The sequence below is a fragment of the Mya arenaria genome, chromosome 9 (genome assembly GCF_026914265.1).
Source record: "Mya arenaria isolate MELC-2E11 chromosome 9, ASM2691426v1".
Taxonomy (NCBI): Eukaryota; Metazoa; Mollusca; class Bivalvia; order Myida; family Myidae; genus Mya; species Mya arenaria.
In genome coordinates, this window is record NC_069130.1 from 27,047,892 (window position 1) to 27,072,592 (window position 24,701).

A 24,701-nucleotide genomic window follows, 5' to 3' on the forward strand; every position below is an offset into this window, starting at 1 on the left:
TATTTGGTTATTCCTCACGCTATGTTTATGTTGTTGTATGGAACTGTGATTGTTAAACCAATTTGTAACTGTATGATTGGAAGATTGAGTGACCATTGACTATGTTAAAAACATTAAAATATTCTATTGATTGTGTACGCATGGGCGAATTGCCTATTGTATTCTGAAATAAACTAAAACGAAAACTACATCATCAGGATGCAATGATCTGTTTGTGTATATACGATATCAACATCAAGATCATTTATATGTTTGATTTATATAGATTAACCATTCAATTATGTATGCGCACTTTAAATGTTTGAATAGCAACATAGTGATGCTTCTTTTATAATATAGTATGATAGAGTAAAGGAAGGTAACAATGAAAAATACAATGATTATATAACAATGAAAAATACAATGATTATATAACAATTTTAGAAAAATATCATTTTATAAAAAATCTCTCTGTAAAACATTAAAAGTAATCCAACTCAACATGTTATAATCTGTAACTGAAACATTACCTGAAGCAAATATTTGTAATAATGATAAAACGACCTTTCGTAACGGTGTATAGTATAATACATATATGAAGTCCTATTAAATAATAGTGTTTTTTATTCATTTGCTTCGACCAAACGGCCTCCATTTTAGGTGGCAATTAAAGATGGGGAACCAGTGTTTATGTTTGATTATTAACACATTCTGAATGTATCCAAGACTGTTTTTGTCCGATGCCAAGTAAGCCTGAGCTTAGTAAATTATTAAAACAAATGTTATCAGCAAAAATCATATTTTTTCTTCAATGGTTTACATGCACGAATAATTTTGTGAACAACGTTTTCAAATATATTTGAAGTAATTTTGTATCGCGTTTTTATCGTGTTATTAATTTTTCATAAATGGAAAATTTAAATTAGAGTGTATTTTAGAACAAATGTTAGTTTCTCCTTCCATGAAAAGATAGGTTCATAATACTTCCTAGGCTTGTGCAACCAAGTTGTTTGTACTGTAATTGACTGATCCCTCACGACAAAAATATTCAAAAAGTTCAATATAGTGATACATGTGCATGGACGCGGCTTGTATGCAAACCTTTGACCAAATAATAACGGCAACGACCACGTTGACGCTGACGCAAAGATGATGTCGTAGAGAACGGTTCAAAAACTTACTACATTAAGTTATTTTAAATGCATGTCAGAAAAGTTGTTAACAATACTCCTTATTGTAAATCTCGTTAAAACTTTTCATATTATAAACAATGAAAATCATTAACCGCACATATTAAAAACAATTGCATTATCATTTTGATCCGTAGTGCTCATTTTACGACACCCACGAATTCCATTATATTCCCTTCCTTTGTGGGTTATTTGTTTGTACTTTTATTATAAGTCGTTCCATATTGATCCAATTTTAAGCAATTTCATCTTAGATCACATATTGAGGAAAAGTTAGTTTCTTTTTACAATAACCTAGACAATCTTTTCCATTTGCATGCGAATACCAGACGCCTTTTCAATCTTATGCTATATTAATACTTCATGAATTGAATTTACATAACCAATTTAATTTTACCCAGTCGGAAAACAAATAAGACCAAAAGTGTAAGAAAGGAGTGGTACCTCCAACATTTTTAATACAGAAACCCCGAAATAGCTTATATAATTTTTGTTTAATCCAAATGAGATACTATTGAGTTTTGATCAATACATATTTGAACAATACCAAATAATTTCATCATAGTAATAAGAAATATTTAACCAATACTTATGTGAAAAACTAAAGAAACAAGCTCAGTAGCCAAAGGTTTAAACATCAACCCCTTTTAGTGGCATTGGGTAAACGCAAAAAAACATAGAACACAAAAACAAAAAATCACAAACAGGCAACATGGATCAACAGCACTAAACTCCACAACCAGGACAGTGAATATATACTATATACAAAACTAGGTATGTTTATCAAGGATTGTTATGGACCGCCGTGGAACGTTCAGAAACTTTACTGGGGTTTAAACCAGTTTACATGCACAAATCTCACTCTTATCCCAACAATCCTGAATAAAGAAAAAAACGTAAAAGGTAAATCTTATCAAAGTATGCATTGACTTGATGAAACTTGATAATAAAACAAATAATAATAAACTAATAGGTAAATCCCATGTACTTCAATGATTAGAGATCCCAACTCTGTCTGCAGACGGAGGAATGAAATTAAGAGCACTTTATGCAAACTAAATGTCAAACAATTAAACCCAAACCCTGTTTAGTTGTCAACATATTATATGTCCAATGGGAATGCAGTATACTTTAAATACTTCTTTGACATTGGTGAAATGCAACAACGTCCTAAGTTATTTGAATTGTTTCCGTCATGTGTATTCAGTGAAATATGATTACAAAGATACCTTACATATTATAAACTGCCAGTAAACGATAACGAACCACTAGCAAAACAAAACAAAACGGATTTCATGGTAATAATATATTTGGTGCCTAGATGAACTTGTTATATTTTTCACGCAAATTCGTTTCTATTCTTTATATGGTAGTCTTAGCATCAAACATAGACAAAATGTAAAAGTAAAAAAAAAACGTGTGTAGGTATTGGTCCATTGACGTCGGTCATTTGCTCATTTTATTCCTGAAACTATCTAATCAATTTTTTAGAAATGTCAGTTCGTGTCTGTGCTACATGATCATTTAGAATATTATCACTGTGGTTAGATATTTATGGTATTTACTAGGAAATGCTTACAAATATTTGTGAAATGCTTTCAGACGGAATACGTCCCATGTCATTCGATAGAATTCCGATATTATGATTTGCTGCTGGGCTGACGTTTTTGACTCGAGTATTTATATGTTATCGATGGGTTGCGATTCGCCATTGTGCGATAAACTTCCGATATTAGGCTTGTAAAAAAAATAACATTAGAACATTTACACCGCGTGTCCTCAAGTAATAGTAAGCAAATAAGTGTTGTTATTCTGACAAAAGCATATCTGTCATTTCTTACAAAGAAATCAAGCAAACATTTTGTTTAGGTGAACACAATGCTGTTTGAACGACAAAGTAAATATTCTACGTGCAAACTTCACGCTTCAGCGTGCATCAATATAATATAGGAATGCGCTTTTATTTTAAGTATGTGGGCATGTTTGCCTTGTTTTAAATATTGATGAAGAAGAATATGATTATTTCGTTTTCGATATATATATATTACCTCGTTCCTTTTAAGAAATGGATACAGGGATTTGAACAAAATACCAATAATCAAACCATCCGCGGACGATTATCTATTTTAGTCGCAGGTATCTAAGACATATTGCTAGCAAATAGAATGATGGCAGGCAGATTACCTTATCACATGTTGATTCTCGTATAGGCCTTGATAAAACAACACTGGAACAGCAAGCCAATCTTTTGTTATCAAAATATTGTGCACGAATAACGTGTGTACAAGAATTTTTTTTATCTGTCTTAGTCGGATAATGGCTATAACGAGCAAAGGAAACAACGAAAGATGCATCAACTTGTAAAAACAAAAACAAAACCAATCACAGTTACATATCCGCCAACATCACATCTTAACCAATATTTGTTGATCAACCTGCAACAATGAATATAACGTATCAGAAGGAGACGCATTGGTGTTTATTTTAAGGAGTGCTTGCATGTTATCTGTTTTAATGCAATGCCAATCGACTGTGGTTCTGATATGGGTAATCTTGTCTGGGTAATCTTGTCCCTACTTTGAAATAACACATATCAACCACTTTGTCTGTTGTAATCAATGCGCTCTTTGGATTTTAATTTAAATACAACTAAGACATGCATTTTCGAGAAAATTGTAAGGTTAAAATGCTTGTCATACACAGGAAGAAAGATTGATCTTCATCATATGAGTGTACTTTTGGAAATGTCGAAATAACATTCCCAGAACCACCAATCATACTAAGTCTTATAATACCCGTATGAGTATATTTCAAACTCTACATGCGTCCAAGATACTGTTTACATGCTTGGCACTTGTGTAATGTGCAAATATTTCGATCCTGGAAACTGACTAAGCGCTTGAAACTTGTACAAAGTGCACATATTTATATTGTAAGCTATACATGTGTCAAAGATACTGACAATACCCTTTAAACTGGTACATTCAACACATATCTTAATAACATGGATCGCGAACAATTTATGTGTCCTGGAAACTGATTAGACGCCTGAAACTTGTACAAAGTACCCATATTTGGATTGCGCAGATCGCAAACTAAACAATTTTCCTAGATGCTGACTACACGCTTGAACCTTGTACAAAATACACATACATGTATCTGAATTGTAAAAACACTACCACGAACTCTACACGCGTCCAAGATAGTGTCTACACAATAGTGTACAAAGTACACATATATTGATGGCATCGATTGCAAACCTAAGGTGTGTTCTGGAAACTGACTTCAAGCTTGAAACTTGTACAACGTATGGATTTTATAGATCGATATATGTACATGCGTCCTTGATAACGACTTCATCTACCCTAAATTATCTGAATTATGTATAAACGTCTTAAATTTCAATATTTTATTTTTTATTTTCCTCAAACGTTGAGCTCATTTACACTACTGCTTTAAGGCCAATTCACAATTTTTGTGAGCAAACAAATCAACTCGGTGGCTTAGATAATTTAATTTTCGATTAAAATAGACGTAGACTAAAACTAGTGATCACAAATAACTTATTAATTAGAAGTTGTTTCCGGGCACAGCTGCTTCTTTTTGTATGATTAATGGCGTCCTTTACCGCTTTGGTATTTGATAATGTAAAATATGGATTTTAATACTATTTTGGGAATATTGCATTGAGGATGTAACTAAGGTAGTACTACGATAAAAATCACAATGTCACAGTTTTACATTCACATTCAAGACTTGCAATATTTAAACACCGTATATTTCAAGAAACAAAATGATACTATATGCGTTGTTCGGATTGCTGTTAATATTATGAAAAAAATGACATAATATCATTTCTTTTGCAATATGCATATATTGTACTCTGATGTTCATCGATTGATGAACGCAATTGCCGAAAGGCAGTTCATTTAAGGAATGGAAGTTGAGGTGTTAATATTATGCGATGTTAAGAATACGTCATATAACAAATTGAGTGCCATTAAAATAAATTTATTATGAAATAATGTTTCTTTTAAGTATTTAAATCAATTAATATAAATTATTTACAATGTTCATAAAGACACGGCCGAAACGATATATTCCGAAACGCATTGTTACAAATTTTAGTAAGGCCTAAAAATATGTCTTTTTCCTCTAACATGCTGAAAAAAGATGGGTCGGTAGGTAGGAATGTTTTTAATTCTTGTTTTTAAATGTCAGAATGATCTAATATTCATGTTTATTTCAGGTGAATTATTTTAAAAAGAATTCAGTGTGATATATAGAGTCAAACTTTCTGCCTATAATAAGCTAAAACTGCTAGCTTGACAGCCATTGTACATGTATTTCAGTTGTAGTATGCATCCTTTTGAAGACCTGGGTTCGACTATCAGCGGTGGCAATTTTATGTGCAATTTTGCCCATTGTCAGTATGTTCACCAGGGAAGCAGTTCACCTTTACATTTCGCAAATATAACCCAGTGAAAAGGTGAATCAAATAACATTTAGACAATATTTTTTTGGCAAATGTTTTAAACAAAAATGCATACATTTTGTAGTAATAAAACATGATTATTGCACAAACTTTTTTAAAATAGTCTGTGTAATAATATCAAGTTGTATTACAATTAAATATACATGGCAACTATTATGAAATAAACAGTTGGCTAGACATGGTTAGAATCATAACTAGACTGTAAAATCTGACTAGCATGAAACCGCTGTTTCAACATGAACGTGGCAAGTATCTCCACAAAACATATATAAGTCAATACTTTGAATGATAAATGACTAGAATCAATGACTAAACCATTTAACTCTTAGAGCGCTGTCAGAATTGTATAGGTCTTTTGGACCAGTGTATACCCATGGTCTACGCTTTTCACTGCGTGGACACTTAAACCATACCTACTGACTCGGCAGCGAATAGTGTAGACCCTGATTGGTCTACTCTGGTCACAAATGCCTGATATAGTCGTGCTTTACGCTTTAAGGGTAATAATATAAATCAATACATCATTATACAATGATAAATTGGATTAGAATAGGTTAAAATAGACTAGAATCAGTATCAATAAACTTAGAATGACTGATCAAAAATTAACTACCATTTTCTTTTCTAAACAGTAAAACAGCAAAACAAGTACACGTAGAGTGCCTTCATTAAATAGTTTCCAAAACTTAAAAAAATAACAATTTCCAGTGTTTTATAAAGTTCTGCTGTATAAGATCCACTGTTCATTCTGTAAAAATCTCAAGCACGATTAAAAATAATCAATATAACTTTTAATAGAATACCTTGTCTTATTTCCTTTTCTTGACTTTAATTGACTTACTATAGGTGATTAATAATTCCCAGAGTCAAAACTTGGAAAAATATGTTTTGACTCTGACGAACGTGTTATTTAGTTAATGCATGTTCGTTATGTAACCCAATGCATCCTTGACAAATTTCAATATGCACCAGCGATTGTTTAGTTGCAACGACATCTTTCTTACTTTAACTTTCAGTTACACTTTAACGTTTATCTTCTTTTCCGGAAGTAAACAAAAACATTAAACATTCCTATTAACAAAATTGCAACGTTGTATTTTCGTAAAGGGCATAACCATAACTGTTATACAATACTGTTTTGTTATAGAACTTAACTGTAACACCGGCTCAACTCAACGATTTATGCAGTTCTCCTTTCACTTTTATCAAAATTGACAGGAAGTTAGCGTGCACCTGTTTCCCGCGAATGTTAGACCATGTGATACGAAAAATGTTTATTTTCATTTTTAACTCATTAAAAACTTAAAATATTTTTTTTTTAATTAACCGGAAATATAATAAAACAACTTAAAATAAATGAACAAAACATATATTAGCTTTGTTGTTTTTCAAAACAATTGAACTTAGCGAAAAAATTATCCGTTAATTTGCATAATGGGCGGAGTTAATATTACGTCATTGAATTTGAGTGCTGCTTATTAACACGGTTACCGATCAGATTCCACATCGATAATCACTTGTCACTTCGGGTGTTAATTGCTCTTGCGGGTTAAACAAACATTCAGATCATGCAATGAGGCTTCTTCTAGTTGATACCGACTCTCACACCGAAATTCTCCCGGGTCAAAACTGAAACATACTACAAATGTATGATGCGTCAATTTCGGGTCATTTACGATTTCTGTGCGTCAAAACCCGGGAGCTCGGGTCAATTGAAAGCCCTTCAGTTTCATGTCACAGCCAATAAGCTTTTTGCCATTGTTTCAACTTGTCAAACCGGAAACGTTTTCAGGACACGACTAAATTATCGTTGTCACCACAGGCCAGAAATCGCTTAATATCTGACTTTTCGAATTTTGGGGCAAAAAAATGCGGTCGGCGGTAAAAAATTACGGTCGGTAGGGTTACAGGAAACAGACATACTTTTTAAGGCCTAAACATTCGATTCGAAATGGATTCGTGACCGAACATGAAAGTGTCATGCAGTTGTAGTAATATAAAGAGATCAAAGAAAGTGTATGGAAGTATAAAAAAGCTTTAAACATCTTCTCTAATTGATTGTCACTTCTATGAAATTTAAAGTTATTCAATTGAAAATAAGTTACTATTAGAAATCCATATATGTATAACAGTCGAGTCTCACACTTGTTCGCGGTTATAATTCTATTGTACATATGTAGCATCTTCTGAATCTAAAATCTAAAAATTTTATTCGTCAATGGTTGTCTTTTTTTTTTGACACCGTTTGTCAGCAACGTACCACTTATTTCTTAAAGTTAAACTTTCGAGAAAAATTGCTTTAAATGTCCACGAAAACGGCATTTTGTTATCTTTTGACAGACATTTTAGAAATGATAAAAATCTAACCATTTCTTTTGACATATTAAATGTTCGGCTTAATCTTTAGCATTGTTGCTGCTCAACATGTGGTCTTTTGTTAGATTGTGCCTTTTCGGCACATATTTCAATTATAAGACGGTCTCTTTATTTTTTGTTTTGACATTATAAAATGATTTACATAATATTTACAATAAATAGAACGAAATATGAAAACTTTGGTCCTCAAATTATTGGTGACACCATACTTAGTCAGGTATATACGCGATTTTATAATTATCACCATTCGATAATAAAGGTCGAAATTTAACATTTAACTCGGTGCATCATAATCCTGTCTGAAATGAACACGATATATGTGTTGTTGCATCGGCGCTTCTTTTTCATTGACTCCCTAGAGGGTTTTCTTTGTAAAGAGCTGTACAAATGCGAAAAGAATGTCACATTTACGTCCGTGCCTATTCTTTAAATGACTTCATAGAGGATTTACTTTTACAAAAGTACTGTACAAATTGAGAAACGAAGCGACATTCTAGCAAACAAATATTGTTTTTTTTCTTGAACATTTTCCAAATATGAGGCGCGGATTCCCTATGTTATATTGTTCAACCAATTATAAAACCAAGGGTCAGGACAAAGTAACAACAGCCAATTTGAACAAAAATACTTGATCAAGCCAGGTAGCAAATATTTACCTGTATCTACAAAGTGAAACAATTAACATGAACGAGACATCAAGACCACGGGGAAGGCCATTCATCAAACCCCTCTTAAGTGGCATCTAACCATTTATTACAAACCACCTTTCATTTTATCAATTATTAATCGCTTATGCAAACATCTGGATTATAATTTATCTCGCCATACATCTCATAGTATGATACTTGAATCCCTTGTTCTCGTTCTTTTCATTATAGAAAGCAGGAACTCCCTTTCAATTAATATAAAATTGCAGGACTAACATTATGTTGTTTTTGTAACCAATATCACGAAACACGAAGATAATTGTTCTTGTTCAACAGAACAGTCAAATTCGACCTAGTTTTCCATTTGTAACCATACTTCGACAGACAATATCCATCAAAACAATATAAGGACATTTCCAGATGATGCACTGGTAAGGGATTCTTGAAGGTACATGCGTTAATTAAATAACAATTATTAAGACAATAGTGACAAAGCCTGAACAACCCTATGGCACCGTTAATGAAAAAACACTCACGTAATCAACATTGTTTAAAATACGTCATCACATTTTCATTAATTAAGTAATTGATTTATTTTGACGGAACATCATAATGTGTTAACATTACAGTATATTGTAGCAATTGTTATACACGTACACAGAAAAACATATGAACAATTTGAAAGGTTATAAACTGCTACAATACCCATGTACTCACAGTCGCCTAATAGTTAAGGTTTCAATCTACGGAGCGGGATTTCGAAGGCCCCAGTTACACATTGAACCTGTTCAGATATTGCAGGTAGCTGATCCAGACGCTGGACGACCCGTACTAAAATGCGAACACAAATTGTTCCTTTTTAATACTGACACGACTTTAACATGCAAGCCTTGGTGGAAAAATAGACTGACTAAAGTTTACACAAAACTATTTCTTGAACATCCGTCAGATTCGATATTCGTCAACATAATGATTAGAAAATTTGAAACACACTCTGTCCTCATGAAAAACATGTTGTCTATTACAGATGTAAATTTCCTTTTTAAGACGAGACTGTAGCCAAGTTATTAGAGTGGTCCATTCTCCAAAGATAAAGCAGTTTTATTATATGCTGTGAAGGATTTTCTACTCGTTATCATTCAAATATTTGAGTTTTAGTGTAGACATCAACACTCTTAAACATTGTACAAATGAATCCTGTTAGACGAGATCTCGGTCCATTTCATGACTTATCCAAGGTTATAAGATCATTGTTTGTGAAGAATGTGTTAGCTGTCAATTAGTTGATGGTTAGTTCACGTTTAATGAATCCAACAAATCTTGGTCTGCAATGGATCGTTTCAACCTTGTTTTTTTTGGGAACGTTTATTGAGCATGTCTATGCATGTACATATGCATTAATATATTGTTACATTAATAAATTTAAATACGAAACATACATATGAATAATCACATTGCAAATGTCAAAAATATCATTCTTTCGGAGTGTTGATTTTAACACGCCAAGCTAGTACGAAAACATCTTATGTATCTTATAAAAAATCAAAATGAATTCTTTAAATGATTGAGATAAAGGTTTGGTTCAAGAAATCAATATGGTCAATAGATTTTGTATAGCCTAAGAGTAACACGTATCGAGTGTCTCAGTTGGTTTATGAGTTAGGGAGGATATGTAGGTTTGATAAGTAATTTCAAGCAAGCAGATACACCCGTCATGCTCAGTAGTACATATCTTATAGTTACCGCTCCCATGCTTTCATTTATATTACATCTTTTGAAAAGACCACCGATGGATATATATATACATATTTCATTCCATCGTTCCAAATTAAATGTACCAAACGCCTTCTATAAAATCTCTTAATGAATAATGTAGATAATAAAAGCGAACAGTTGTATAATCACGCACAGCTATTGGCCTTTATGATACGAAGTACGGCATAACAAGAACACTAAAGACGCAGATAATAATTAAGGTTGTCTTTTCATTAGTTTTATTTCTTCAATAACAAGACAAAGTCTAGATATACAAATGATCACTGTCATAAAGAATAATTTAACTGAAATTAGGTATTACCATTAATGATCCTACGTTAGCCATAAATATATAACGATATAAAAGCTCTCTCCTCATTTAAAAGTTAATATGCAGGATAAAAATGTATTTTATATACTATTCATTGTGTTTGAATTATTTATTAAATCGTATATCATTACTGTGTAATGATTTTTGACTATATTGATAAGGCATATAAGTATGATTTGAACTTCAGAGACATCATATTGATTTTGAACTGTGTTATTTCTGTCCTTATTCCCTTTAACGTTTGCCCTACATTGTCTGCCAATTAGGGGTGCTAAATTTTTAAAATGTTCAGTTTCTTATTTGTGAAGAATGGGTACTTATTGCTGAAGACGGCTCTTCATGATTAAATGGATCAAAGTTAATCAGGTGAACGTTAATAGCAGTGAGTTTATCATTTAATATTATCAAAGGTAAAGTGAAAGTGTGTCAAAGTGGAAGACGGCGACACGGCCGACGACGCCGAAAAACAGTACACTTTTATAACACAAGCAACATAACTTTATCGAGTATAATTGACATCTCACTTATACTTTGTCTCGAAATTTGTCATTTGCCAATTGTTTTACATACAATAATTTTTAACTAGACGTATCACACGAGTTATGCAATTTCGCACGCCGCTTAGAATGGTGTTTTATAACATGTGCGGTTGTTAAGAGTATGAAGGTATTCAAAGGAAACATAATCAAATATGTCTGTATAATGTCAAGATGAACGGCTCGCAATAGTTTTCATTGAGGAGATCATATTTAACTAAGTTTCGAAACGATCCGGCTGATGATATTGACAAGTGCAATAACTCTTCACAATTTAGGTTAATTAAAACTGTTTCATGAAAAATCAGCAACGATAGAGCAGTTATAGTCATATAGACAAAATGCGTATAAATAAAAAACTATGTTTTGCGCTACGTCTCGTATTGCTTTTCAATTCTATTATACTGATTGCTAAAGACATTCAATGAAAAAGTTTTTCATATCTCATAATATAATAGTATTGTTTTATATTGACGGATATGCGGATATGTGGACATACATTCATTATAACCTTTATATATCACCATCAAAACTAACTTGTGCGAGGATATGAACATAAACACACGGAAATTTATTATTTTTAGACAAAGGTAAATCATGAAACCAAGTCTTTTAAACATTCAAAGTTCATTTTCATTTTGATACTTGTTCACGCTCTTCATTTCTTATTACTGACATCGCATGTCTGCCATTAAAACCAGTTCTGAATCCTGGTGATACATGCAAGTATGAAGTTTGCATTGAAATACATCGCGAAACTTTAGGCCTTTCCTAACTAGTTTCGACATTTGATAACGAGCGATTACCTTGCACGACGTGAGTGCTTTGACATATGAAGTCATTAGCTAGAACGTTAGACAAGTCATTCGGCCCGCTTCACTGGTCAACAGTTGTCCTTTATTTTCCATTTCGGCATCATTTGTCAGTATCGTATCACTACTTTCTTGAAGTATTATATTCACGAAATTTCCGTAAACAACCTAGCAAAACAGCATATGCTCTGTCATCTATTGGCAGAAACTTCTGTATCATGAGAAAGGTTTATCACCTCGTTCCAATTTTGCCTAAATTAATAAGATGTTAATCATCACAACAGCAGGGATATTACATCGAAGCTTTGATTATGCAAATTTTGAAGACACAATACTAAGTAACATATTAAAATATGCTCGAAATAAGTTCAAAGATTTTTAATACAAGCGCAGACTTACAAATATGTAATAATATTAGCGTTATCACGTTGCAACTTTTACTCAAGCACGTAAAGAATTATCATAAGACCTTCGGCTAAACGCTACCAACAGTAATTTTCAACATTTTATTAACCAAAACTGCGACATACTAACAACCAGAAACATTAACAAATATGCTTGGACAAGCCCGATAGCATAAATGTAGCTGAACCTACACGGGTAGACATTAATAGTGGATGAGATAACTCAACCACGAGAAATGTGCATTCATCATATACCACTTACCCGCCTATCATTTATTAATTATTAAATGTTTAAGCTCAATTCTGGTTATAATTTATCTGGAATGAAAACACCAATACAATGTACAATGACAATAAAACTGCAAGAACTGTCATTGTGGTGATGAGTTGTTCTTTTTCAGCCTCGGCTGTTTAAAACACTTTCAATTTCAAAAAAACATATTGAAATAAGATTTTTTATACCTTATATAATTATAGAGTGTTGTTGCAATCGAATGACAGTTTGTATTTTTTTTCACGAGGCTATCAGCTTGAGTGTATATAAGATGGAAGACATTAGTATTTTGACGATATGTTTTGTTAACACAGATAAACAGATAGAGTCAAAGCAGATCTAGAAATCCTACATATGACGGGTTTGTGGTAGCGGCCTACATACGACCGTACAATACGAATATAATAAACTACTAAAATATAAGTTAACAAAATAAATGAAGTATGCGTAATACATATAACATTCTGCCATTATTTTCGTAATATTAACAAAGCCGCACTTTTTTCGTTTCTTGTCTCAAGCAATATATTCGATGTTTATAAACGATGACGATTTGAACGGCAATACTGTTATGCCTTCATTATAGTCTCAATGAAAAATCCCATAGCAGTACTCAAGTTTACTTTGATATGATCAAATTACAAATCGAATAAGGACACCATTGATTTTATAAAATGAAGCAGCTGCGCCACGGAACAATATCGCTTCAATTAGGTTTTAGAGTTAGTTTACTTTTACTTTTAGTTCCCTGTGCTACTGGTTCTTTCGAGTGCTCTATTACGAACGATATATTAACATTAGATATTTAACTTTGTTAAAAAATTTACGAAATATTTATGCAATAGCTTAATGTTTAGTATTCAACTCGACATCTGAATAAAAAAGCGCAGGAGCACTAAACAAATGTATTTAAGTGAAATAGCACGCTACTTATTGAAAGCGCCTAAATGTAAAATATTATACCTTAAATGGACAATGATTTGAACGAGGTTTTGGTCAAGGCCAACAAGCTGTTGCTTATTAAATATAAGCGTGCAAAGGTTGCAATCTATGGCATCAAGATATGGATACTTTATACACGTTAAATACGCAAAGTCAGTATCAAAGAAGAAAGTTCTCGTCATCCAAATGAATAATTCGTACACATTTTATGCTTTTCGTCAGTATTCAGGCTATATGTAGAGTTTACGATCTACGTAATAAGGATACCTATGCATTTTACAAGTGTTAAGCTAGTAGTTATTCCAGGACGCATATAGAATTTGCAATCAATGCAATCAATATAAAGTTAATTTTCACTAGGTAAAAGTGTTAAGTCAGTATTTAAAACGAGTTTGTGATCTACGGAACATATTAATGAAAATAATGCTTGTACAAGGTGACTCTTACTTAGTTCTAAAAATAAATATGCTGCATTTGTGCAAACAGTGAATAGATCAATCAAAAAGATCCAGCCAAACGCAAATAACATTTTCATGGTTGATTTGAGTCGAATACGTAATGTTTCAACCTGAAAATAAACACATATGTTTAACAATACACTTTGAAATTACAATCAAATACATAAACCAAGATGCATGATAATGCTTTAACGAAGTTTAACGAAGAAAACACATATCGAAATCAGCCGAAATACAGCGTGTTCATATCCATCAATTTAAAGAATCAGGAAGAATCGTTATCATTTTAGTTACATATTACTTATATCATTCAGGGCGTAAGTTCACCTAAGTGCTTTGCTAAAAAAGAACAAGAAATGCGCTGTATTCAAGGGTCGGCCTGGCTTCCCGATTACGTCCAAAAAGAGATAATTATGAAAAAAAACTTTGGGACCAGCTGCACATTTAACGCGTAAGGTTAGTCTTTGGAACATGGTAATTGAAACTGTTTTATTCCAGTGGGTTTAAGGAGTTCATTATATGCTTTCCGGTTGTATTTAGAGATTTGTCAGCGAAATAAAATTGATAATTTACTGCTTTAAACAGTGAAAATATTAATTTGATATTTTACACTGTTTTGAAAGTTTAGCTCGTTTTCAGTGGGACAAGATTGCAACTACATCATTTCCAAAACGACGTTAAATTCGCAAACAATTTCGCGTGCTTTTCGACATAATTTAAATTCAAATTGCAATTATTATCCTTTTTGGTATAATATGAAAATAAAATTGTTTGTTTTAGTATATGATTGCAACTTCGTTCAACATCAAACATTTAATATAACGTATGGAGCTCATTCGGTGGAATATATTGCGATCTAACACTGAATAATTAGATTTTATGTCCATTGACATTTCGAAAAGCACATTCATGTTTATATTTCACATGCAATTTAAACAGCAAAAAGATATATTGAAAGACTCCGTGGACGATGTTTTTATTTCAGAGTTACTGTAATGATATGAAATGATAAGGTACCATTGAATTACAATCAATTCGCAATGCACAGAGCCAGACATCAATTCCTCTCTTAAATATACATCAAGGCGTCTCTTTCTGATTCGGTATATTCATTTTATTTCAGGTTGATCAAAAAAATATCTTAAAGAATGATGCTGATGGATAGTTAATTGTGTTTGTTATTTTGTTTTAACAAATTACTTCCTTTAACAAGATAAAGCGTCCTGAAGGTGCTTCCACTGATCAATATGTTTGTATCTTTTTTGTTTTGTTTTAGATAACACATTAATTAAATAGTCTTATATAACGATATGTTACGTTCTTAAAGTCGATTTTACTTCTGCTTCACGGAAAAAAAATGTTGGTCAGGATAGGGTCCATTTTTAAAGATTTAACCTTTTCGGGCACAGTAAACCTTACGTTAAATGTCAAGTTGGTCATTTAGGACTTCTAGATTGAATGTTGTAGATTTGAATACATTGGTTTAACATCAATATGGTTTCAGTGCCATTCAAATAGTCGTAGGTACGAATTGATTAGCCGGGGCTAATTAGCAAAGTGTAATATGAATAAGATGCATATCCACTATTTAGTTCTACCTATCCTAGTAGTTCATGGAAAATAGGTTGTGGTCGATTTCTTTAATTGATATACATTAACATATTTATGTTTTGGAAATGGAATATTGAGCAGACGGAAAATTGTAATTGCCTTCCTTGCTTGCACGCTATTTTGATAACAAAATATCAGCTGGCAGCTCCAGTGTTGTTTTGTCCTTAAAGTCTATACGAAAACCAACATGTGATAGATTAGTCTGCCTGTCATCATTCTATGTAATGGCAATATTTCTTGGATACCTTCTATGAAAAATAGCAAGATAAATGTGTGTATCGTCATCAACTCAATATATTTCATTCATGATGTAAAATAGATGATCGTCAGCGGCTGGTTTTATTAAACGGTAATTTGTTCACGTCCCTTAATCCATTTCTGACATGGAAAGAGGTGGGATATACATCGAAAAAGATATCATCCACTACTCGTTAATCAAATGTTCAATGCATGTGGAAAGCATGCACACATACTTAAAATTATAGCGCATTCCTGTCTAAGATTCATATACGCTGAAGCGTACCGTATGCATGCAGAGGGGTTAATTATTCGGGTAAATAGCATTTTGTTCACCCAAAACAACCTTATTCATAGTAACCGATTCCTATGTACAAAATGACATATACGCTTTGTCAGATAAAAAAAAAAACATACATAATAATTTCTTCCTACGTTATATTATTACTTGAGAAGGCAGGGCAAAGTGTCTAATGTGAATATATTCCAAGTCAAATTAATCCGGCTTATAATGGATATCTTTGGCAGAATGGCGAACAGCAACCCATCGTTAACATTTACCTTCGCGAGTATTTATATATATATATATATATATATATATATATATATATATATATATATATATATATATATATATATATATATATATATATATATATATATATATATATATATATATATATATATATATATATATATACACACGTTTCAACATGTACTATACGGTTGGTTGTAGTATTTCAGCACTGAACATATACTTAGGGGTATCAATTGAACCGCTTTAGTGAACCTTTCTACATTTTATTACCATTACCCCAAACTTCACAACCATACAAAACATAGTTGTAACAAGTGTTTGAAAATAAGTTTACTTGTAATTAATGAGTTAACGATAAATATGGGTTTTTACTATAAGCATACATAACGTTGTCTTGATAAATAACATTGACCAAAACGTGGTAAAAAATTGCTTTTCTTGAAAACCTTTTATTTATTTGAAATGCTTTTAAAAGATTGTTCGAGGGTGTTTTTTTATTATAAATTTTGTTTTATTATTAAACGAGTTTAGGCTTATTTGGCATTGGGCGTATTGTATAAATTACTCAATACGTGATCCAAACAAATAAACCTTATGTTCAATCGGCCATCAATTGTTTTATCAAACCCTAGCAACCTCATTGCGAAAGGTTGTCCTATCATTAATACAAACCATAATTCCTTGCAAAGATTTATTTGAAAGTTACAAAATGTTAAGTTCTATCTTTTTGTCGTTTTTATACAGACATTATGATAATAAATTTAAAAAAAACCCATTAACATTGTAAAATAATCATTATCTGGCATAGTTTTTTTTTGTTTTATTACCGTCATTTAATATATAATATCATAATAGTAGCATACTTATGGTATTATTCAAAGGTGTAATACATATTAAAATAGTATTATGGTTTATCTGTATAAATTAATGATATAAATAATCTCAATGTTAACATATAAAATGCACGTACACATTTTTGTATCCAATGGATGGCTTACCTGTATTGGAAACGATTTCCTGCATTTATTGCACGTAGGTAACGCGTGAATACTTATATCTGATGTATATTCTATAGGCCACATAAGATAACCTCCAACAATATTAAGCAACATAACAAGACATAATCATCAACTTTATCCGTCATCATAATACCTTAAGCAATATAACTCGCTATAATATAGAGAATAAAACAATTTATCAACCAATCCCCAATATTATCAGAAATGTCAAAATCATATATCTTGCAAAAAACGTTGGGTAATAACAATAATGTGCAGGTGCATTCTCATTGATCAAATACATTTGCAATACCAGAACGTCGACGATCAGCGGTGTTCCTACAGGTTGGATGTCTATTATCAGACAGGGTTCGTTGGTATTGGAAAATGTTCCACTTGCTTGAGTATAATACAGTCAAACCAGACAGGGCTCTACGATATTGGAAAATGTTCCGCTTGTCTTTTAGTGGGTGTGCCGGAGTATAATACAGACATATCGAACAATACTGTTTCATTGTCAACTTGTTCTTGGAGCTATGGCTGTCAAATATCAAGGATACGCTACCAGGTGGATATTGTTTGTTTCTGTTTTTTATTAAATGGATTATACGTTACCTTCCCTGAAGGAATAAACAGAATATGTGTATGTATGCATTACAAAACACGTCACGTTTTACAACAAAATAAATCCTAAAATTTACATCAATCTTTACCATGATCTATAATCATTTCCGATTGTGTTTCCGCTCATAAATTATTTATTAATATATTTTGTATGAAAATTATTTTCAACATTATCGAGGGAAGCCTCTTCCTCAATCAGGATATTTTATATATATATATATATATATATATATATATATATATATATATATATATATATATATATATATATATATATATATATATATATATATATGGTACGGGGATAACTTTAATAATACAATGTTCCAGGCTTGTCCGTTTTGTTTCGATCATAAAAGCGGCACGTATTTTAAAACGTGTTACAATTGGCAGCAAGGCTTTTATTTAAAAAATATTGTATGTTAAAGAATCAACAAAAATGTGTATAACCCAGTTTCTAATGCCAATTCAAATACATAAATAATGATTTTTTGAAAAATCCTAAAAAGTCATTTCATATGGTTTTATAACATTGTAATTATAATACCGCTTGAATGGATGTTAGGTGACGCAACAATCTTGTCCTTACTATTGTTCAAAGAAACGTGCTATTCAAACTGAGACTTTTATTCTTGTATGTATGTTGTGTTTTATTTGTAAAAGGAGTGACAGTTCCAAATTCATAATGTATAATAAGTAAAAAAACTCAAGTCCAAAATAGCATCCCAAAAACGTTTAAAATGTAGCCGGAATACTACTATTGTGCATTTCAGGGCTACCATTTCAGAAACAATATATCCGATACAGAGATATGTATATAAATGGAAGCCCTTTGATGAGGCCATATTAGTTTGGTATCATTCGAAAGGGTAAAATAAAGGAAATAATTATAATAATTACATTGTATAGTAAACTCGTTCTTTGGCCATAACATAGTGCAAATAAAGGTTTAAGGTCCGTAAAAAGAAGGTAAATTATTACAAATTTTAATAAGTGTATGAAGTATGTATTTCATGTCAATTATTTTACGTATTCAAAAATCAACTGGAAATATCCAATGAAATAATACCAAAAGGACAATCAGTTATCAAAAGTACATAATATTGTTATCACAAACCGACTAATTGTTGGTAGGATTCCTGTAATATATAGTGTTATCAGTAAACATAGCCGCGGATTAAAGGTACATCAATACCTTTGCTAGCAGATTAATTAATTGATTTAAAAAATGAAAATACTAATGTGATAAATTACTAAAACTTGTTTATAAGTACAGCTATAAATTTCAATACTAACTTTATTCTAATTCTGCGATCTGAGAATAATACATAATGACTGAGAGAATAATTACTCCCAGAAACGTTTTTTTTTCTAAAGACATTGCATTTAAAAAAACACAATATTATGAAATTTAATGTTTAATGTATTAAAGCTTTGAATGAGTGTGACGTTAACTCCCCTTCGATACAAATTTACCGGATAGCACCGATTACCCGTATCAGCGATTTGAAGTATAATTGTCCGGTAACCATATGGATATAACTACTGAAGAGTCGGGTTCATACCTACAAAAACATCCATACATGCTCAGTTTGCATTGGTTTCAATTCGTGGCGACTTACACAGCAATTTAAAAGTTCAATTTCCCTGTTTCAGTAGAATGAATTGGTGTAAAATGTCATCGTCATCGTGTTTTGTTTTATTGGTCGAGGAAATGGCTTTGGTCAGTTGCAAACGTTACTATTACATGATGAAAAGCTTGTAATATGTTGCAGTTAATTTTCAAGTTGTTTAAAATCGACATTCATATTGTAATGGAGAGAATAGGACCTAAGCTTAAAAACATACCGATACCCCTGAATTGTCACAAAATTCTGACATTAAACGCATTACATGTTGTTACATATCCGCCTTATGTATCTATGATGGTATGATATTGTTATTGAAATAAAGATTTCAATCATGAATGCTTATAGTTTGTCTTTATACTAAGTACTTGCTAGAACATATAATTCAGCTCCATTCCGTTTCATTGGCAAAACCCAGTTGTTCTTTGTTTGGTGAAGCAGAGATTTATTTAGGTGATGAACACGCCATTGAAGAAGGCGACAACGAACCTATTCGATATCTTGAAGACATCAAAACACACAGCAATACTGATTTGTAACCCGTAAATTGAACGCAATGTCCGACAATGTTATAACTATGTTAATATGTGTAATTTATTATCCAGTGTTCTATTTTACATTCGAAAAAATCTTGAACTGATTTTGTATTTTCGCCATGGTTTATATTTGAGTTCAGACAGTCAAGCTAGTCAAACCTCCTTTACACGATTTCCTCCGTAGTTCAAGAGCGTAACTGTTTTTCTATAAATAAGGTTTATAACATCGTATAAACATCGATATACTCTTTTCATAAAAGTGCCACCAGAAAAACCTGACAAGTTATGTAGATAAAAAAGCTAACCATCAGCAATAATCAATGATGAATATTCCCTTAGTTAAGCATAACAAAACCAAACGTAATTTTAATTACTCCGAAGTGGTGAAATGGAATAAAATTGTTTTATTTACACTCTACACTATTCTAAAATATGTGGTTATGTTGGTGAATAATATCCGCCGTGACAAAAGTTTTTTTAAGTATTAACTAGTAAGAAATAAAGCCAACATATATCATTTGAAACCTTAATTTATCGTAAATGACTTTGGGTGAAGGAGAATCTATAAACAATTTAAGCGGTTACATGATGCTGCAAAAAGAACATCAGTTAACATTTGTACATGTTTTATTAAATATTTTCTAATTAATATCAGCTTTACATGGTGGATATTTTTTACCAATTTGTGATTTCCTGTTGTGGGAGCAAACATAGTTTTACGTAAAATCGATCAAGTGGAAAATACAAAAATATACCTTTGGTGGGTGTTTGTCCAACATGCGAAATACAACCAACTGAAGGCTCGAAACCGCCAATTCCAGTACGACCGCATGTAATTTCTATGTGTTGTCATAATTTTGTAATTTAGCCACGAATCGACAAATATCGACCAGCATATCTCGTTCCGTATCAACAGAAAATTGTTAATTGGCTACCAGATGAAATGTGTATCGTAACAGGGACTAAGAAAAACCATATTTGACGTGTCATCACATCTGGTGCTTGCAATAAAAGAGAAAAGTGCTCTACCGAGACCGTTGCATCAGAAGAAATAATGTATTAGATCGTCTGTCAGATTAGTAGTCACCATGTTTCATTATGTGAATGAGATCAGAACAACTCCGGCCATCTGCTGAAAGCTTCAGGATAGACCTCGTCAATAGTCTTCAAGATATACGAACATGTAATGTGACTCAAATATCATAACGCTAAGAAAACACATTCGATCACGTAAACAGTGATTTTGATTCTTGTCTTAATTACGCTTTTTTTAGAAACTTGAATTTTGTTTCAATTTAACTTCAGGATCAGTTTAATGTCAACTTCTCCTACGTAAAACATTATATGTCCCTTGACAGTTGAAAACACAACACATTTTCAAAATGGACGCCTCGACGATGGGAAGTTTTTTAAGACTAGCATTATTTCTGATATGTTGGATAATGACCGAGGTTTTTGGATTTGAGTGGATAGTAGGACAGTATAGTCAGACGACATTTACAAGGAACAGCTGTGTATGCTTCAATCGCACGTCTGAAAACCATGAACATAAATGTCCAAACATTAATATAGGGTCATTGGTACTTTTTGATACGGCGCCTTATTCGACTCAGTATAAATATGACATTTCGCAGCAAAATACAACTGTTTACTTAAAACATCTTATTTTACCAACAAAAAGAAGTAAAATAACACTTGAGTAATACAAGTCATCTAATATAAAATGCATCGGCGTCATTTGGAACGGCTTACCATGCTACTCAACATACCCAACTTAGATTGTAGATAAAATATTCATTTGCTTTTCCTTGTGTTTATGACTCTCTCTCTCCTTTCATCGATCTTATTAAATCAACATTAAACGATGAACTGTATGAACATCATACTGATTGTTGATGTATGTTGCCTACTTTGTTATTCCAGTTTGATGCGCGAGATCATAGTTGAGAACCTAATAAATGATATATGCAGAAAATCTTTTATGACATAACATTGACATGTAACAGAAAGGAAGTTTCCCGTGTCACCCGACTATGTCAAATATATTTGAAGACGTAGTTAAGCTTGTCGCGTATCTTTTATGTTTTAAGTTAATGAAAAAAAATGTTTATTTCAGGCTAGCCTAGGGCCATATTTTGAAGACCATGTTTGAAGCAGACGTCAAAATGGCGACAAACGTTACAACACCTAGCAGTGAACAGATCGAGCCAAGTGCATTGGCTGTTTTTGGAGGCTGGTTTACATCCATACATGGATATTCAAGCCTTACTGTGTGTTTTTTTGGAATTCCGACCAATCTCATCAATATAACAGTATTATCGCGGAAGGATATGCGCAACCCAACGAACGCACTTCTTTGTTGGTTGGCAGTGGCAGACTTGTTGACTATGATTCCTTACGTTCCTTTTGTGATTCACTTCTACTGTGCCTTCGACCCTTATGATTCTTCACCGGACAAGTTTACATTTCCCTGGGCAGTATACATGCTCTTTCTCATCAATTTTGTTGCAACAACTCATACAATATCAAATTGGTTAGGTGTCTCATTGGCCGTGTTCAGATTTGTTCAGTTACGGTCTACTTCAAAAGGGACTGTCGCAAAAAGACGACTGTATAGCACAATACAGAAAGTGATTGCAGGAATATACGTTTGTTCATGTGTTGTTCTAGTACCAAATTACATGACAAACAAAATCGTTGAACATCATGACAATGAAACAAACAAAACCGCGTTCTTCATCGAAGATATTAAACTGGGCACAAACGACACCAAGCCAATTGTTTTAGTCAATGTGTTAACATATTCAATATTGACAAAGATTGTTCCTTGCATTTTGATGACAGTTTTCAGCGGAAGCCTATTAATAAGCCTCAACCTTAATGGTCGCCAAAGACGTCGTCGTCTTTCTGTAACATCAAACAAAGTTCGACGCGAAAGTAGACAGGCAAAAACTACGCGAATGTTGCTGGTTGTGATTATCCTGTTTTTGTTGACTGAATTTCCGCATGGATTGCTAATTCTTATAAGTACAGTCATTCCTGACTTTTACTATAGCGTCTATTCGCCTCTCGGGGATCTGATGGACCTGCTTGCTTTGGTTAACAACGCTATAAACTTTCTCCTTTACTGCATCATGAGCACCCAGTTTAGAACAAAGTTCTTGCAAATGTATTTCAATAAACAGTCGACATTTAAAGACATGGAAAGGACTCAACTTACAACATCCTTGAAAACGACATTTACTACAATCTGAAAACGTGACAGCAAATAAGATCAAATAAAAGCCGCTCCCGTTAGTACGTCTTCAACAATAGTATTATCATCTACTGGAACTTAATCTGCTTGATCGGTAGCTGTCTGCACGTTTATATCTAAATCAGAAATAATGTTTGCTTTGTCTTTAAGCTGACTATTATCATTTGCGATGTTATTCAGAGACAATTCTTCCGTGAAGATTTTTAGATATGTATTTGCATTGTATTATTGAAACCATATCCATTGACGTTTCATTCCATGTTACATAATTGTTATTGTTATGATGTTAAACATTTGAATTGTGTTTTGCAATGAATAAAGTAATATACTAATTTGTTCACAAATAAATACTATGAAAACAAATATATATGTTTTCTAAATATGATTCTTGTCAGAAACATACGTTGGTAACATACTGGCGATCTTTGATCATTAAACGCCGCAATTTAAGCTGTTTTAAATAGTATCTTGGTATCGTGTTGCTAATTTCTAACCACTCATACTTATCAGCGATCGCATCGTATGATCACTATTTAAATATCTAAACGCAAAAAGTAATACCATCTTTTTCGAAGCAAATTTATTAGCTTTGTAATAAAGCAACTTCAAAATCAATTTTTAATCTTGATACAATATTAAACTATTTGCAAATGAATTGATAATGCGCCTTTTGATAAGTCCTTTAATCGATATTAAATTGATGTCATGAGGCATTGTATTTACCTTAAACTACACAAGGATGACATGGGGAAGCAAAATAAAAAATGAGCAAGAGAAAGATAAGAGAAAAAACACAGTTCGTCATCAATAAATCTAAGGATTATCGCCAGGACAACGAGAAGGAGTTGTTATAGTTGTTAAGATTTTACAGATTTTATTGGCCGCATTTTAGCCACTACATTCCAGTGCAAGCATTTCTTTGCCGAATTGACAACAGACGATTGTCAACTACTGACCTGCACATTTTTTTCAAAAATGATTCTAGCTCTGATGAGCTTAATGTTTGATTTTGCTTTCATTGAATAATGCTGGGAAGTGTGGATTTAGGTACTCTGCAACCGGTTTAATCTCAAG

General features: G+C 32.3%; 1 protein-coding gene across 1 annotated transcript; it reads left to right on the forward strand.

Annotated features, from left to right (window-relative positions):
- Positions 1-18,078: 18,078 nt before the first annotated feature.
- Positions 18,079-23,815, forward strand: LOC128245323 (G-protein coupled receptor dmsr-1-like). The gene is made up of 2 exons (XM_052963448.1): positions 18,079-18,151; positions 22,488-23,815. The coding sequence occupies exon 2, from the start codon at positions 22,516-22,518 to the stop codon at positions 23,623-23,625; it is 1,110 nt and encodes a 369-aa protein (XP_052819408.1). The 5' UTR covers positions 18,079-18,151; positions 22,488-22,515; the 3' UTR covers positions 23,626-23,815.
- Positions 23,816-24,701: the final 886 nt, after the last annotated feature.

Coding starts and splice junctions, on each gene's coding strand:
- LOC128245323 (XM_052963448.1), top strand. CDS start 22,516: ATGTTTGAAGCAGACGTCAAAATGGCGACAAACGTTACAACACCTAGC.